Source organism: Dendrobates tinctorius, unplaced genomic scaffold (assembly GCF_039654945.1).
Source record: "Dendrobates tinctorius isolate UK_male_01 unplaced genomic scaffold, ASM3965494v1 ptg000064l, whole genome shotgun sequence".
In the NCBI taxonomy this organism is placed as follows: domain Eukaryota; kingdom Metazoa; phylum Chordata; class Amphibia; order Anura; family Dendrobatidae; genus Dendrobates; species Dendrobates tinctorius.
Genome location: NW_027361732.1, coordinates 15372308 through 15386108, shown reverse-complemented (window position 1 = coordinate 15386108; position 13801 = coordinate 15372308). Strand labels below are relative to the sequence as shown.

General features: G+C 43.4%; 1 protein-coding gene across 1 annotated transcript; it reads left to right on the top strand.

Annotated features, from left to right (window-relative positions):
* The first annotated feature begins 2807 nt into the window (after positions 1 to 2807).
* RGCC (regulator of cell cycle) lies at positions 2808 to 13257 on the top strand. The gene is made up of 5 exons (XM_073580319.1): positions 2808 to 2965; positions 4875 to 5048; positions 9896 to 10003; positions 11533 to 11595; positions 12931 to 13257. Exons 1-5 carry the CDS (start codon positions 2932 to 2934, stop codon positions 12936 to 12938), a joined length of 387 nt encoding a protein of 128 aa, XP_073436420.1. The 5' UTR covers positions 2808 to 2931; the 3' UTR covers positions 12939 to 13257.
* Positions 13258 to 13801: the final 544 nt, after the last annotated feature.

Below are 13801 nucleotides of genomic sequence, written 5' to 3'. Positions count from 1 at the left end.
GCCACGAGGTTTTTGCTTCCTCATCTGAAAGCAGCATAATGTAGAGAAAGAGACCCTGATTCCAGTGATGTATCCCTTAATTTATTGGGTGCATCCGTTGTGACACAATCAGCGTTGTTAGATGTAGCATGAAGCAGAGGTCAGAAAGCTGTGCTTGAAAGGCGACCAAATAGTATTGTTGATAGTTTGCAAAGAAGCATGGGGAAAGTTCCACAGGAATAATGCAAACTACCGACTTTTATTCATCGTGCAGAAATACGTCCTATTCAGGTTTGTATAGATTGAAACCTTTCTTTACTCTGAAATCAATACAATTAATTGAGAGGGTGTCCTCTTCTTACACTACATCATCGGAGGGGGACAACATTTGGCACCACCGTTGAAATCCTAATGAATAGGGATGGATCTGCAGTACCCTGCTGCGGCCACCATGCAGTTGGTGGTGCTGTGCTGTTCCGCTCTGAAATTAAGCAATTCCAGCCACCTCTGGCACTGGGAACAGTTGATCAGTGGGGATCCTATGGATAGGCCATTAAGGGTATGTGCACACGTTGCGGATTTTGCTAAATCCGCAGGTAAAATGACCTGCGCTTTACCTGCGTATTTTCTGCAGATTTTGTGCTGATTTCCCCTGCGTTTTTACACCTGCGGATTCCTATAATGGAGCAGGTGTAAAAACGCTGTGGATCCACACAAAAGAATTAACATGCTGCGGATTCCAATCCGCAGAAAATCCGGTTGGATAAATCCGCAGCATGTGCACAGCTTTTTTGTTTTGCATAGGATATAACGGTACTGTACACCGCAGCAGAATCCGCAACGTGTGCACACACCCTAATACAGGGGTGGGGAATCTTTTTTTTCTGCCAAGGGCCATTTGGATATTTATACCATCATCCGGGGGCCGTACAAACTCCGCCCACAATGTAGATCCTGACTCTGGCACTGGTTTCATGACTTAATCTTTCATTACATGCCCTTCGGTGTTCAGTAGTGAACACTGCATGTGTGTGCTAACAGAGCAAGAAGAAATTAATGATATTGTGGCAATCCAAATACAGCTCCCTGCCCAAGAATGCAGTCCCTGAGAATCTGCTCGGGGGCCTGATAAAAGGTCATCGAGGGCCGTAAATGGCCCTGGGGCCGGAGGTTCCCCACACCTGCCCTAATAGATAAGGTGGTCAACTGAATGCATTATTGATTACTATATTTATCCTTTGATAAATTGGCCCCTATACATGTTTGAAATGGACTCATAAAATATTATTTCAGAATGATTAAGACTAGAGATGGGATAATCAATTTGCTAGGCTCAGTCGTTCAGCCACGTAGGGTAATCTATGGCCGCCGGAAGCCATAAGAACTGCCTCTTACCTCCTGGCGCCCGCAGTTCTTCTTTTCATTAGCCCGCCTGGTGCGATGTCACATGTGCATGATGCCACCATGATGACCTTGTGCCAGGTGAGCTAAGAACTGCGGCTGTCAGGAAGTAAGAGGCGGTTCTCAGGGCTCACGTCAATCGTGTTTTTTCGGGTGGCAACACTGTACATGAATCACTGGGATCATTTCTGCGATGCTGAAGTTGGTTTCTTATTCAACAGTTTCTCTTTTTCTGTTTTTTACAGGTTTAATGACAAAAATCACAATAATAAAATACAATGCAGCGAGGAGCCCTGATGTGAATACACCTAAAAGCAACAACAAAAATGATAAAACTGCCACAAAAAAGGGCATCAAGTGGGCACTGAAAGGTGTTATTGAAAGGGTTAAATGATTTGGGGCCTCTGATCTCACACCACCATTACATACATAGCGATGGCCAGCATCAAATTCAGGTCACCTCAGCCTGGCCCAAAGTCATTTAACCCCTTAAGGCTGGTTTCACACTTGCGTTTTTTTGCGCTGTTATTTAGTGCATAAAAAGCATGCGTTTTTCCCCCCTATCTTTTACATGGGTGCGCATACACATGCGTTTGTATGCGCATGCGTTTTTTTGTAGTGTGCGCTCGGGCGCACAAAATGCATCCTGTTGCATTTTTTGTGCGTCTGACTTGCCCCCCAAAAATGCATGCGCATGCAATGCGGTTTTTTTTACAGCAAAACACCCATTATAGTCTATGGGTGTGCATTGTAATCACGTATGCGCAAAAAACGCACCAAAACCCGCACAAAATGCATGATGCGTTTTTTCATGTGTTTGTGTGCGCAAAAACCGCGCAGCAAAAAACGCAAGTGTGAAAGTAGCCTAAAAACACCAGGTACTTATTCAGATTGTTAAATCGTCTGCCCACCTTGATGCCAGTTTTGCTGCCCAGAACCCGCCTGGGCCCGGCTGGAGTGACCGGATGGGGGCATCACTGTGTGTGAGAGCAAGGGCCCAGAGTCACTTAACCCTTTCAATGACGCCTTTCAGTGTCCACTATCTGATGCCCTTTCTTGAGGCCGTTTTATCATTTCTGTAGCTATGTTTTTAAGTGTATTCACATCCGTGCTCCACACTGCAATTTATTTTTGTGATTTTTGTCTTTAAACCTGTAAAAAAACGAAGAAAAAGAAACTGCTGAATTAGAAACCAACTTCAGCCTCGTCCCATTTCTCTCTCCACCGTCTTGTCGCTCTTTCCCGCACTGGCACCTGTAGCTTCCTCCAGACAAAGTGTCCTGTCATTACAGCATCCGAGCAGCGCCCTCTAGCGGCGCACACCAGCGGCAGTAGTGGCGGCTGTCCTCGCTGTGACAACAATGAATGGAAAGTTCCTCTGTAGCCCCGCCCAGCGTGACGTCAGTACCCTCCAGCTGCAGGGTATATAAGAAGTGGTGTGAAGTAAGCGCGGCAGAGCGGGACGTGCTGTCTGCTGGGGACACGGAGTAGTAGAGCAGAGGTGCTGAGCGGTCCATACAGCGCAGAAAGGGTCGCCACTGAGCAGCAGGCATGAAGTCCCCTAAAGTGAAGAGCTCCAGGAGAGGTGAGTGCAGGCAGCGCGCACAGTTGGAGCCCCTGCAGGAAGGAGGGCGCTGTGCAGACCCCAATGCCAGGGCACCTGCTCCCATGGTGTTCTCTGCTGGCAGTGCCCCATCCGCTGTTACCTGGTGGCCATCACTGGGAGTAGTTTATGGCCAGTACCTGAAGCAGCTGTCTGTGTAGGACAGGGCTGACTATGGCTGTAATGTGCTATCAGGTGACAAGGATCCCAACCTGCCATTATAGACCACCGTGTCACTTCTGTCTGGCTGACTTGTGTGGGATCTCTTTCTGGGGACCAAGATTACTGTGTATTGCTGGACTTAGGCTGCATCCATGCAGGACTGATCCACTGTGGCTTTTACACATGAAACACTGCAGCTGCAAAGTCTGCACTGTGTGCATTCTGTATTGTTCCACTGGCTCCAGATTGTAATGCAAAGGGTGAAATCTGCCCTGGTGGCAATGCCTGGCATAGTGACATGTTAGAGGTGCCACATGTGCAACACTAACCCGCTGTAGATATTGCACTCAGACTATGTGCTGTGTGTGTGCCCCTCTCTAATGGGTACTGGGACCCTGTGTTCTCCAGCCAGTATCAGGGACCACATCTAGCTATTAGGGACTTTAGGCACTGTTAGCTGCCAAGATTTGGGGATGCAATCACCATGCCAAAAGCACCATGGATATCACATTGTTACTAAAATCATGCCACCGTTCTCAGAACCAGACCTGGTAAACACTGATGCTTGGTTCTTGGTACTAACCACACAATAGACCCAGCTGTGGGTATTGGGAATTGGTTACTAAATGTATGACTTTCACTTCTCAGTGTTGCTCCTTGTGTCTGAATCTTTATCTGGCTGGTTGGGGATGTCTGATGGTGCTGATCCAAGCTTCAGAGCTGTTCCCAATCTTTCAACGGGGAGCTCTCCTAGCTCCTGCCTGTACAGATTCATTGTGAATTACTGTGGAGGCAATGATGGCCTTTGTAACACACTTGAATTGCTATTGCTCTTTATATACTCCGAGCTGTGCCGGTATGACCTGTCCATGGAGCAAGGCGCTCCGCTGCTTCTGTCCTGGCAGATGTGCCACTCAGTCTCTTCCCATCAAGTGTAGAGTTGTTTTCCTAAGGAGGCTTTCTGTGCTCTTTGTTCCTGGCCCTGTGCTAATGCTCTATTATGAGGAGTAGCCACAGTGGAAGAGATCTCTGGTGCTGCCAAGTCACCCACACAAGTTATTTGCCAGCCTGACTGTTTCAGGGCCAGTCAGGAGGGAAAGTCTTGAAAACTAATCAGTCTTAAAATTGCATGAGCGCAGCCCTGAGCATTACTGAACCCTGTAGACTGTGACTCATTTTGTGGTTTGACTTTTCAGAAAGTTACCATAACTCAGGTCATTCTTAGTATCTGGGTATGACAGTAACTAAATTCCAAAGCTACAGACTTTTAATTTTGCCCTCTTATATGATTTATAGTGGAAATGCTGCACTCTGATGTAATCTGTCTGTGTGCAGTCTAGCCACCCTCTACATCACCTCTTCAGATGTCCTACAGAATTGTCTACTCCTCCTTTCCACCATAGGGCTCTGCATTGTGAGCCAGCTGCTATATTTCAGCTCTCTTGTGCTCAATACAGATTGAGCGGCTTCCACATGATGAGCAGGGAAGCCCACTATATCTACAGGAGAACATCTTCTGTGATGAGCTCTCCTGGAAACCAGGGATGAGACTATAGTCAGTCTACTGACAGTGCATGTGGAGTTCTTCACTAATGTGTAAACTGGTGACCCATCCATCCTTAGACAATGGAAAGGACAAGGTGTTTGTTGGAACTATGTGGGAATCTTTTGATAAAGATTGTGTTTTTTTTTTTTTTTGTTTTTGTTTTTTTTTTCTTCTTCCCTCCAGCCACATTTATAGAAGACGATGATCTCAATGAAGTGCTGTGCGAGTTTGATGCAGTCTTAGAAGACTTTTCCTCTCCTTTCAACGAAAGGCGCTTCCGATATGATGAACATCTGCAGACCATGAAGAGGAGAAGCAGCACCAGCATCAGTGACAGTGGAATCAGCGACTCAGAAAGTGAGCAAACTGTACATGTGACCTGATGGGAATAAACCTGAAGGTGCTTTTAGGTTTGATCTTTGGACTACAGAAGTCAGTCTGAGATGTCACCCACATTGTATAGTGGCGTGTTTTTCTATGGTCACTGATCGGTGTCAGATTTTGTACAGTGTAATCGGATTCGGGTCCCTCTGCCGTCTCCTCACACATCAAGGGAACAGGGTTTTTTTTCTGAAATTATCAAGCAGACTAACAGTTTGAAAATTTCAGTTTGTCCTCAGACTTCAGCTGATTATGACTTGGAGCATATCATCTTAGCCTCTTTATAATCGTCTTGTAAATCATTACTTTTATAATAAGGGGAATAGATGAAGTGATAAATCTGACACCACTGCAGATTGCTGTGACGATATATTGGGGACTAGTCATGTGCTTCACGCTGTATTTGGTTTTTTTTTTTTTACTCTTGCCAAGTTCTGACTAAGGTGACAACTGTTACTGTTGTGTTTCCTGACACTGCTGCCATTCCTTACACGCTGACACAGTACAGGCAGTACTGCCATCGACACACCTCTTTAAGGTGAATGGTAAGATCCAGTTATGAATCTGGTCAGATGGTACAATGTGTAGTTGTGTGCAAAACATGCTCCAGAACTGTTTCATGGAAATATAAGTGCTTACTAAAACATAATGTCAAGTGACCTTTTATAGGGAGCTCAGAAGAATTACTCATACCAAGTACAGGCGCTCAGTGTGTCACAGCAGGGTTGGTCATCTGTATACCCCTTCCCACCTGCTTGGTATTCATCTATCTCCTTCCTTCTCTGGGTCTATGAAGCCAAAACTGTCAAAGGAAGGGGTTGGAGATTGAGGGGAAAACAAGCAAGAATGAAGGTGTAATTAAATGACAGCCCCATCATTAAGCACTGAGCAGCAGGACTTGGTGTTGAAAGCCATCCTGTTCTGATAGTCCCTCTTAATTGTGTGAGAAGGCATTATGGTAAAAATCCCTTTAATTCTATCTACTGTAATTTCTGTCTAGTAAAAGCTTGTGACCAACCAAGCTGCATGATAAAGCGGTGATGTTGCTAAAGCATGGAGATCATGACCCAATGTAACAAACCCTATGGAAATGATTCATAATACTGTCGTTCTTGTTACCATGGCCGGTGATGGACATCACCACACCACTACCCAGCAAAGAAACTGGCTTAACGGTAAATAAAATGTGTAAGCTTGGGTATACATAAGGATTTGCCAAGAGAACTTACCACCCGCCTTCAAATTGACCAGACTCTGCCACAGTTACTGTCAGTGGACTGTCCTCAGTTCGGATTCTATTGCTGACACCTGATCGGCTTATCCTTTCCTTTTTGGCTAGAAGATGTGGTTAGCTTCCTAAAAAGTTCGTGGGGGGGGGATTTTTGTGCATTTTTTCCATCATTACTAGTTTGGACGATGCAGCTGAATTATTCTCAGACTACATGTCATGCCAATAGTTTCCCAGCTGTTCTATCTACACAATGGTTCAATAGACCTGTGTATGATGTCAGTGATTAGTCAGATGGCTGGTGGCCGGTCTGAAGACTCTGCCATATGCAGTGGTTATTCATTGCTTCTCCTTCCTAATGTTCTTGTATCTGTCACCTGTACTTTCAGGCAGCAGATTATATTTATGGATCCTGATTGAGTAGCTTATTCTCGCTGCTCAGGATTGTGACTAATTCTACCTGGAGTACACAAGGGGCTTGTTTCTAGCTCTTAGAAGAAGCACTATGTTGTGTACCCGTGTAACTGTGGTCTGTGCTATGTGGTAACTTACAGGAAACGTTGTCTTTCATTGTTTTGTTCTCGTTGTCATGTGTACTAGTTACATTTTGATACTCTATGATATATGCATGTACTGTGTAAGTTATAGTGGCAGAAGAGACTGCTCTGTGTAACCTAAGATGACCACTGATGTCACTTGTGTGGGACACTTAGCAGGGTTTGTGGATGACCTTTAAGAACGGCTCCTTTACTGATGTTTCTTATTAGCCAATGGTTTCTGCTGCCAGGGTCCTGGAGATCGGGACGTGCTACCATGGTCAATTAGTATTAACACCATTGTGCACGTGGAAGTGGATGGAGTCTAAGTAAGAGGCGGACAATGACTATAGTTATGGTACCCATCCAGGGTTAACTGCAATCCCTCTCCACAAACAACTCTATGTTGGCAGACAAGGATGGGAGAAATCGACTCAAATTTCATGAAAAGATGGAGCAATCATACACTTGCTGGTCTTAACTAGCACCAGAAGTGGTCCCATTTTTAATATCTGCTTCCAAGTTCCCCCCCCCCACTTACAAGCTACCTCTAGCAGGTGAAATAAGTATTGAACAAATTGCCAATTTTCTATGTAAATACATTTCTAAAGGTGCTATTGGCATGAGATTCTCGCCAGATGTTGGCAGCAATCCACACAGGCAAAGAAATGAAACCATAGATGTCTATAAGTTGTGTAATAATTAGAAATTACACCGGAAAAGTGAACATGTTTACTGAAATTTTATTTAATACTTCACACTGATGGCAGCTTCAAGAAACCACCTATTTGGAGAAACTAGTCGCATGCATTGCTCAGGTGTTTGTTTATTTATTTATTTTTTTTGACCCATTATTCCACATAAACACTCTTCAAATCCTGAAGGTTTTGTGGGCTCCTTCTATGAACTCTTGAGTTTTAGTTCCTTCCATACTTTTTCTTTTGGATTCAGGTTTAAGTGATCGGTTGGGCCATTCTACCAACTCTTCCTTTCACCCTAACCAATTGAGTTTCCTTGGCTGTGTGTTTGGGATCATTGTCTTGCTGAAATGTCTACCTCTATTTTATCTTCATCATCCTGGTAGATGGTGGCTTTGTGGGTTTTTTTGTATCTTTCCTCCTTTTAAAGAATGTCTCTGTACTCTTATCTATTCAGCCTTCCTTCAATCAGTTTGCCAGTGATGAAAAACGGTCCCACACCATTATGTTCCCATCTTCTAATGTCACTCTTGGTATGGTTCTTGGGGTGGTACAGTGCCTTTTGGTGTGTATTATGGCATCCAAAAAATGTTCCATTTTGGTCTTATCTGACCAGACTGTATTCACCTGGGATTTCACAGGATTGTATAAATGTTGTTGAACAAATTTTAAATGCGCCTGAACATGTTTTTTGTTCAGCAATGGAGTCTTGCATGGTGAGTCCACTACTTTTTGTTTTCGTTGAAACAATTGTACCTGCTGATTCCAGGTCTTTATGTAGCATCCATAAGTGCTCCTTGGCTCTTGGACAACTTCTGATTCTTTCACCCCCTCTGTCTGAAATCTTGCAGGGAGCACCTGGTTGTGGCCGGATTATGGTGATATTCTTTCCACTTCCGTATTATGACCTTGAGTAGTTTAGAAGTTTTTCTGTAACAAATGCTATTAGTAGGTTTTTCAACAATAAGGTTATGACAGTCTTAAAGACAGCTCACTGGTTTTTACCAATCAGATGTTTCTTGTGTGGCACCTTGGTAATGAGACTCCTTTTTTTTTTTTTTTTATCGGCCATCAGTTGAGCCAGCTGATATATTATTTATATTTTTTTTTCACTATGTGGCAGCATGGTTGACTAATTACTTATAGATTTCAGTTGGTGTTATGACTCTCCATGGCTTTTTGCATCTCTATGTGTTTAGCACTTTTTTTTTTGTCATTTCTCATTACAACACTTGCCTTTAATTTATGGACCTCTGTGGTTTGATTTCTGTGTTGGCATTTGGTGAGAATTTCATGTCACTAGTGCCTTTAGAAATATATTTACGTAGAAAATTCAATTCTTAGTTCACCCGCTGTATATTAGACAGTGTTGTAAACTCTTGTGGCTGCAAACTGACTGTAGAAAATAAAAGTAAACGAAACTTGTGTTTTCAGTCAATCTTAGGCCATAGGAGTGCAAGAGTTAATTATAAGAGGCTTACCCACCCCTCCTCAATCCCAGTGCTCTGCTACTGATCCTGGTGATGGTTTACAGGCTACTGCTGTGACATCCCACTACAGCATATGTGACCACTGCAGCCAATCATTTGGCTTCAGCAGGCTTGCTGATGTAGCCAGCACAAGCTTTAACCATGAGCAGTGGCTGGCAGCCGGTGCAGGAGTAGGGGCCAGTGAGTCAAATTACTTATTGGGTCATAGCTAACCAAAATGATCATCATTTTCAAAAATATTCCCAAGTCCTATCTATTGAGTAAGTTGCAGCATGTCTACAATGCACAAACTTGAAAGCACCAAAGTTCAGCCTGAAGTTACAGGAAACCACTTTACAGTTGTAGTGCTATTTTACTTTGTGGCTAGGCTTGTGCTGTGCCCATGTGGGGAACCTCTGAAGAAAATATGTATATAGAGACACAGTAGACATGCAAAAATAAAATCACAGGAACATAGGCTGCTTTATATATTCCCCATTTAAATAGTTTACAGTGACCAAAAAATCTGACTTCTAAACCTCTGGGAAAACTCAAACAGAAAAATCTGTAGTTATTCAGCTTGGATCATAAGCTGTTCCTAACCTGCAATAGTAGTAATTGTGAGTGACTTGCATAGAAGCACAACCATTCTCCTTGACTGTTCTGGAATAGAGATCAGGCAGTGTCAATACACAATATGTGCAAACCTAATCTTCACATTCTAGACAAATCTCTTAACCAGTTCAGGCCATGTTATCTGGTATTCTGGTGATGGAGGTTGCTTGTCTTGACCCATTTTCATCACTGATCAGTGTCAAGACCTGTATTGCAAGTGAGGACATGCCCTGTAAAAAACGATCTAACAAGCTAAAACGTTACTTTTGTGTTACAGGTGCAGATTCACTGTGTAGAAACAGTTTTAGTTTCAGTGACGAAAAGCTAAACTCTCCAACGCTGTCTTCTCCACCCCTGTCATCACCTGCAGAGACGCCACGGAAAGGTAATGTAAGGACCATCTTGGTGTTGGTTCAGTAATGCATTTACTACTTCCAATCAAAGTTGTATCTAAGATGCAACTTGAACACATTCGCACGTAATTGCTAATATGTAATTCTTAGTGCAATCTTGGACCAAACAGTCTTGCAGTACCTTATACTTACTAAGCTGGTTTATGCTACACTGCTCAAAAAAATAAAAGGAACACTTAAACAGAATATAACTCCATGTAAATTCAACTTCTGTGAAATCAAACTGTCCACTTAGGAAACAACACTGACAATCAATTTCACATGCTGTTGTGCAAATGGAATAGAAAACAGATGGAAATTATTGGCAATTATCAAAACACTCAATAAAGGAATGGTTCTACAGATGGGGACCACAGACCACATCTCAGTACCAATACTTTCTAACTGTTTTGGTCACTCTTGAATGTTGGTTGTGCTTTCACACTCATGGTAGCATGAGATGGACTCTACATCCCACACGTGGTGCAGCTCATCCAGGATGGCACATCAATGTGAGCTGTGGCAAGAAGGTTTGCTGTGTCTGTCAGCATAGTGTCCAGAGGCTGGAGGCGCTACAAGGAGACAGGCCAGGACACGTGGAGGGGGCCGTAGGTGGGCAACAACCCAGCAGCAGGACCGCTACCTCCGCCTTTGTGCAAAGAGGAACAGGAGGAGCACTGCCAGAGCCCTGCAAAGACCTCCAGCAGGCCACAAATGTTCATGTGTCTGCACAAACAGTTAGAAACCAACTCCATGAGGATGGTCTGAGTGCCCGACGTCCACAGATGGGGGTTGTGCTCACAACCCAACACCATGCAGGATGCATGGCACTTGCCACAGAACTCCAGGATTGGCAAATTTGCCATCTGTGTTCTTCACAGATGAAAGCAGGTTCACACTGAGCACATGTGACAGTCTGGAGAGCGATCTGCCTACAACATCCTTCAGCAGGACTGGTTTGGCAGTGGGTCAGGAATGGTGTGGGGTGGCATTTCTTTGGCAGGCCACACAGCCCTCCATGTGCTCGCCAGAGGTAGCTTTATATAAATGGTCAGTTTTGTCAGAGAAAGAAGCAGATCTCTCTCACAAGATTACAAAGCTGCTTATTTTCATGTGAAATATTAATTTATGAAATGACAGTTGCACTTTGTGTACACCACTTACTAGAAATGGTGTGAATCAATTCTAAGAACTCGGACTGCTGGACAGGAGGCCTGTGAATCTCCATAACTCCAGGCTCTTGCAATTGGCTAATGTTGTCAGATAAAGAGGGGCTTCTCTGGCTCCTGTTCAATAGCCAGATTACTGACTCTATCGATGGACCAGGTGCTGTGAATCTGTTCACACAAACCTTACTTCTCTTTGCCAAGACGTGACCCTTGTCTAGTAAGAGGAAATGTAGAAAATGTCTATTTAAAAAAAAAAAAAAAAAAAAAAAAAAATGTAAATTCTGATACTGTACAGTGTCTTCACCAGTATGCCACATAGGGAGCATTGTAATAAGTATGTTGTCTTACCACAGCTAAACTTGGCGATACAAAGGAACTGGAAGACTTTATTGCAGATCTGGACAGAACACTTGCAAGTAAGTATCTTGGTATTCAGGAATGACTACAAGAAACCTTATTCTTCTGCTCTGTGGTTTTATACTTTTAAGTTGGCATCTAACAGTATTTCTCAAGTCAATCCTCAGGACAAACCAACAGGTCAGGTTTTCCTTAATATTGCACAGGTGGGGATTCAATTACCTGCTCATGCATTAATTAAATCACCTATACAATGCTAAGGAAATCCTGAAAATAGGACCTGTTGGTGATTCTTAAGGACTTCAGTTGTGAAACACTGATCTAACACCTCTGCAGCATGTAATGTTGGGTTTTTAATGGCTAGTGTGGCTCCCTCTAGTGGTGGCAGTAGGCTACTAAACTTTAACTCTATTTATATACTAGCTGAAGAACCCAGCAATCCCGGGCATAGTAAGTAACTGTGGTTAGTTATAACAAATTATAATTATCCTTCATCCCCTAGTCCTGTGCCCATATACCCATCACACATCGTCCCATAGTTCCAAACTGTGTGGCACTGAGCAGGAAGTTCCTGGAGATGTGCTGTTATGTAACCTGGCAGCGTGGCTCTGTGTGCGGCCGCTGGTGATGAGCTTTTCTACGCTAGTAACAATAGAGCCTGGCAGTGATAGAGGGGGCTGATTCATTTCTGTCATGTCCTCTGTGCTCCTTTCTGGGGAGCAGACAATTCTGGGAGCTTATGTTCCTGGGGATGCTAGATTTCTCTCACCTGGTCAGGTCTGCTGAGGTGTTGTGGCGTGGGAAAACTGTTGCTCATAGCAACCAATCACAGCTCAGCTTTTATCTTTAAACAGCTCTGGTGAAATCAAAGATGCTTAGTGATTGGTTGCGATGGGCAACATAGATGGTGTAATCTATGGTCAACATGTGCCTATGAAATAGATATTAGATATTTAAGATGGATATACGGGGCTTTGCATGTGGGGTGGGCGTGGCTATGAGCTCACACACACTTTTATATATAGAATGGAATTTAATTTATTTTTTTTATACTCCAATTCCACTACTGCTACAGCATTATTTAGTGATGGCAACGTGTTAATAATCTTCTGGGTGACGGCACCTTGTCAATGACTCCAAGCGATCTTCCATGTCATTGAGAAGTTTCTTACCCCAGTAGGGTTAGTATTGTGTGGAGGATAGCCAGCAAAACCTCAATTTCCTGGTCCAGACAGGTCCTTGTTAATAGCCTTCCTACTGGGATTACCTCAGTGCCAAACTATGATAATGGGAGGCTTTGAGCTGCACCAGTCTCTGCCCAATGACTTCCATGTATTATGTGAGCGCACCTCTGCTGCCTTGTACGTCACCACTGTCCTTCTTCCTCCTCGCAGGCATGTGAAGCACTGTATGGCTAGTCATACTATGGGATGTCAGCAGTGGCACAGAAGACTCGGTCCTCATGAAGTAGTGTCGCATACAGCAGATATTTCCCACTGAAGACCATTTCTGCATGCTGCTGTGATTCCATTATATGTAGCTGCTGCATGATTGTAAAAAAAACCTGATGTTTGTAACACTTTAAGGTACAGTTGACTGTATTTTTACATGTATATTGCATAACTGTAATTTAAAATGCTTTTATGAAGATGTGTAATGTTATAGTTGAGACAAATGTAGTAAAGCTTTTTTCATATAATATATTTTTGTACACAAATAAAGCTCGTCTGGATTGTTTCTTTACATGTAGTGAGGGAGGGGGTATTGATGCCTGTAATGGCAAGCTCCTGTTCAGGACTCAGTCATGAAGGCACAGGCCAGAATGTTATTTTGAAGACCCAACTTTTAATTATCCTGGCCACCACTATAACTCAGGGATATTGACACAGGATAGAAATTGTGTGGCAATCTACAATGCTAATGCCTACTGGTTTGCCAGGCACAGGGCATCTATACTGCCATGCTTTTGGGCTACAATTTACTACTCTACCCAGGGGGCTAACCTTTTTACAAACTGCATATAAAATCATCTGTGGCTGTCCAAACTTGCAGTGTCTTAATACATCAAAGTTCTTCATATAGCAAATGTACACATTGGGTTTGAAGACTGCAGCCAAGTTTGCTTTATATTGTGGGCATGAACTCTGCAAAAAGGCAATATAATCTGAAAACTGCATGAAGTAGGGGTTAATGCAGATTTCAGTGATGCTTCTCATCAAGCTCTGGTTTTGTTGGCTTGCAATGATAGGTTTAGCACCAGGAGTT

Bases quoted from the DNA above. Each gene is read 5' to 3' on its own strand.
- RGCC (XM_073580319.1), top strand. From the start codon at position 2,932: ATGAAGTCCCCTAAAGTGAAGAGCTCCAGGAGAG. The intron at 2,966-4,874 runs GTGAGTGCAGGC...TCTTCCCTCCAG, and splicing joins AGTGAAGAGCTCCAGGAGAG to CCACATTTATAGAAGACGAT. The intron at 10,004-11,532 runs GTAATGTAAGGA...GTCTTACCACAG, and splicing joins TGCAGAGACGCCACGGAAAG to CTAAACTTGGCGATACAAAG.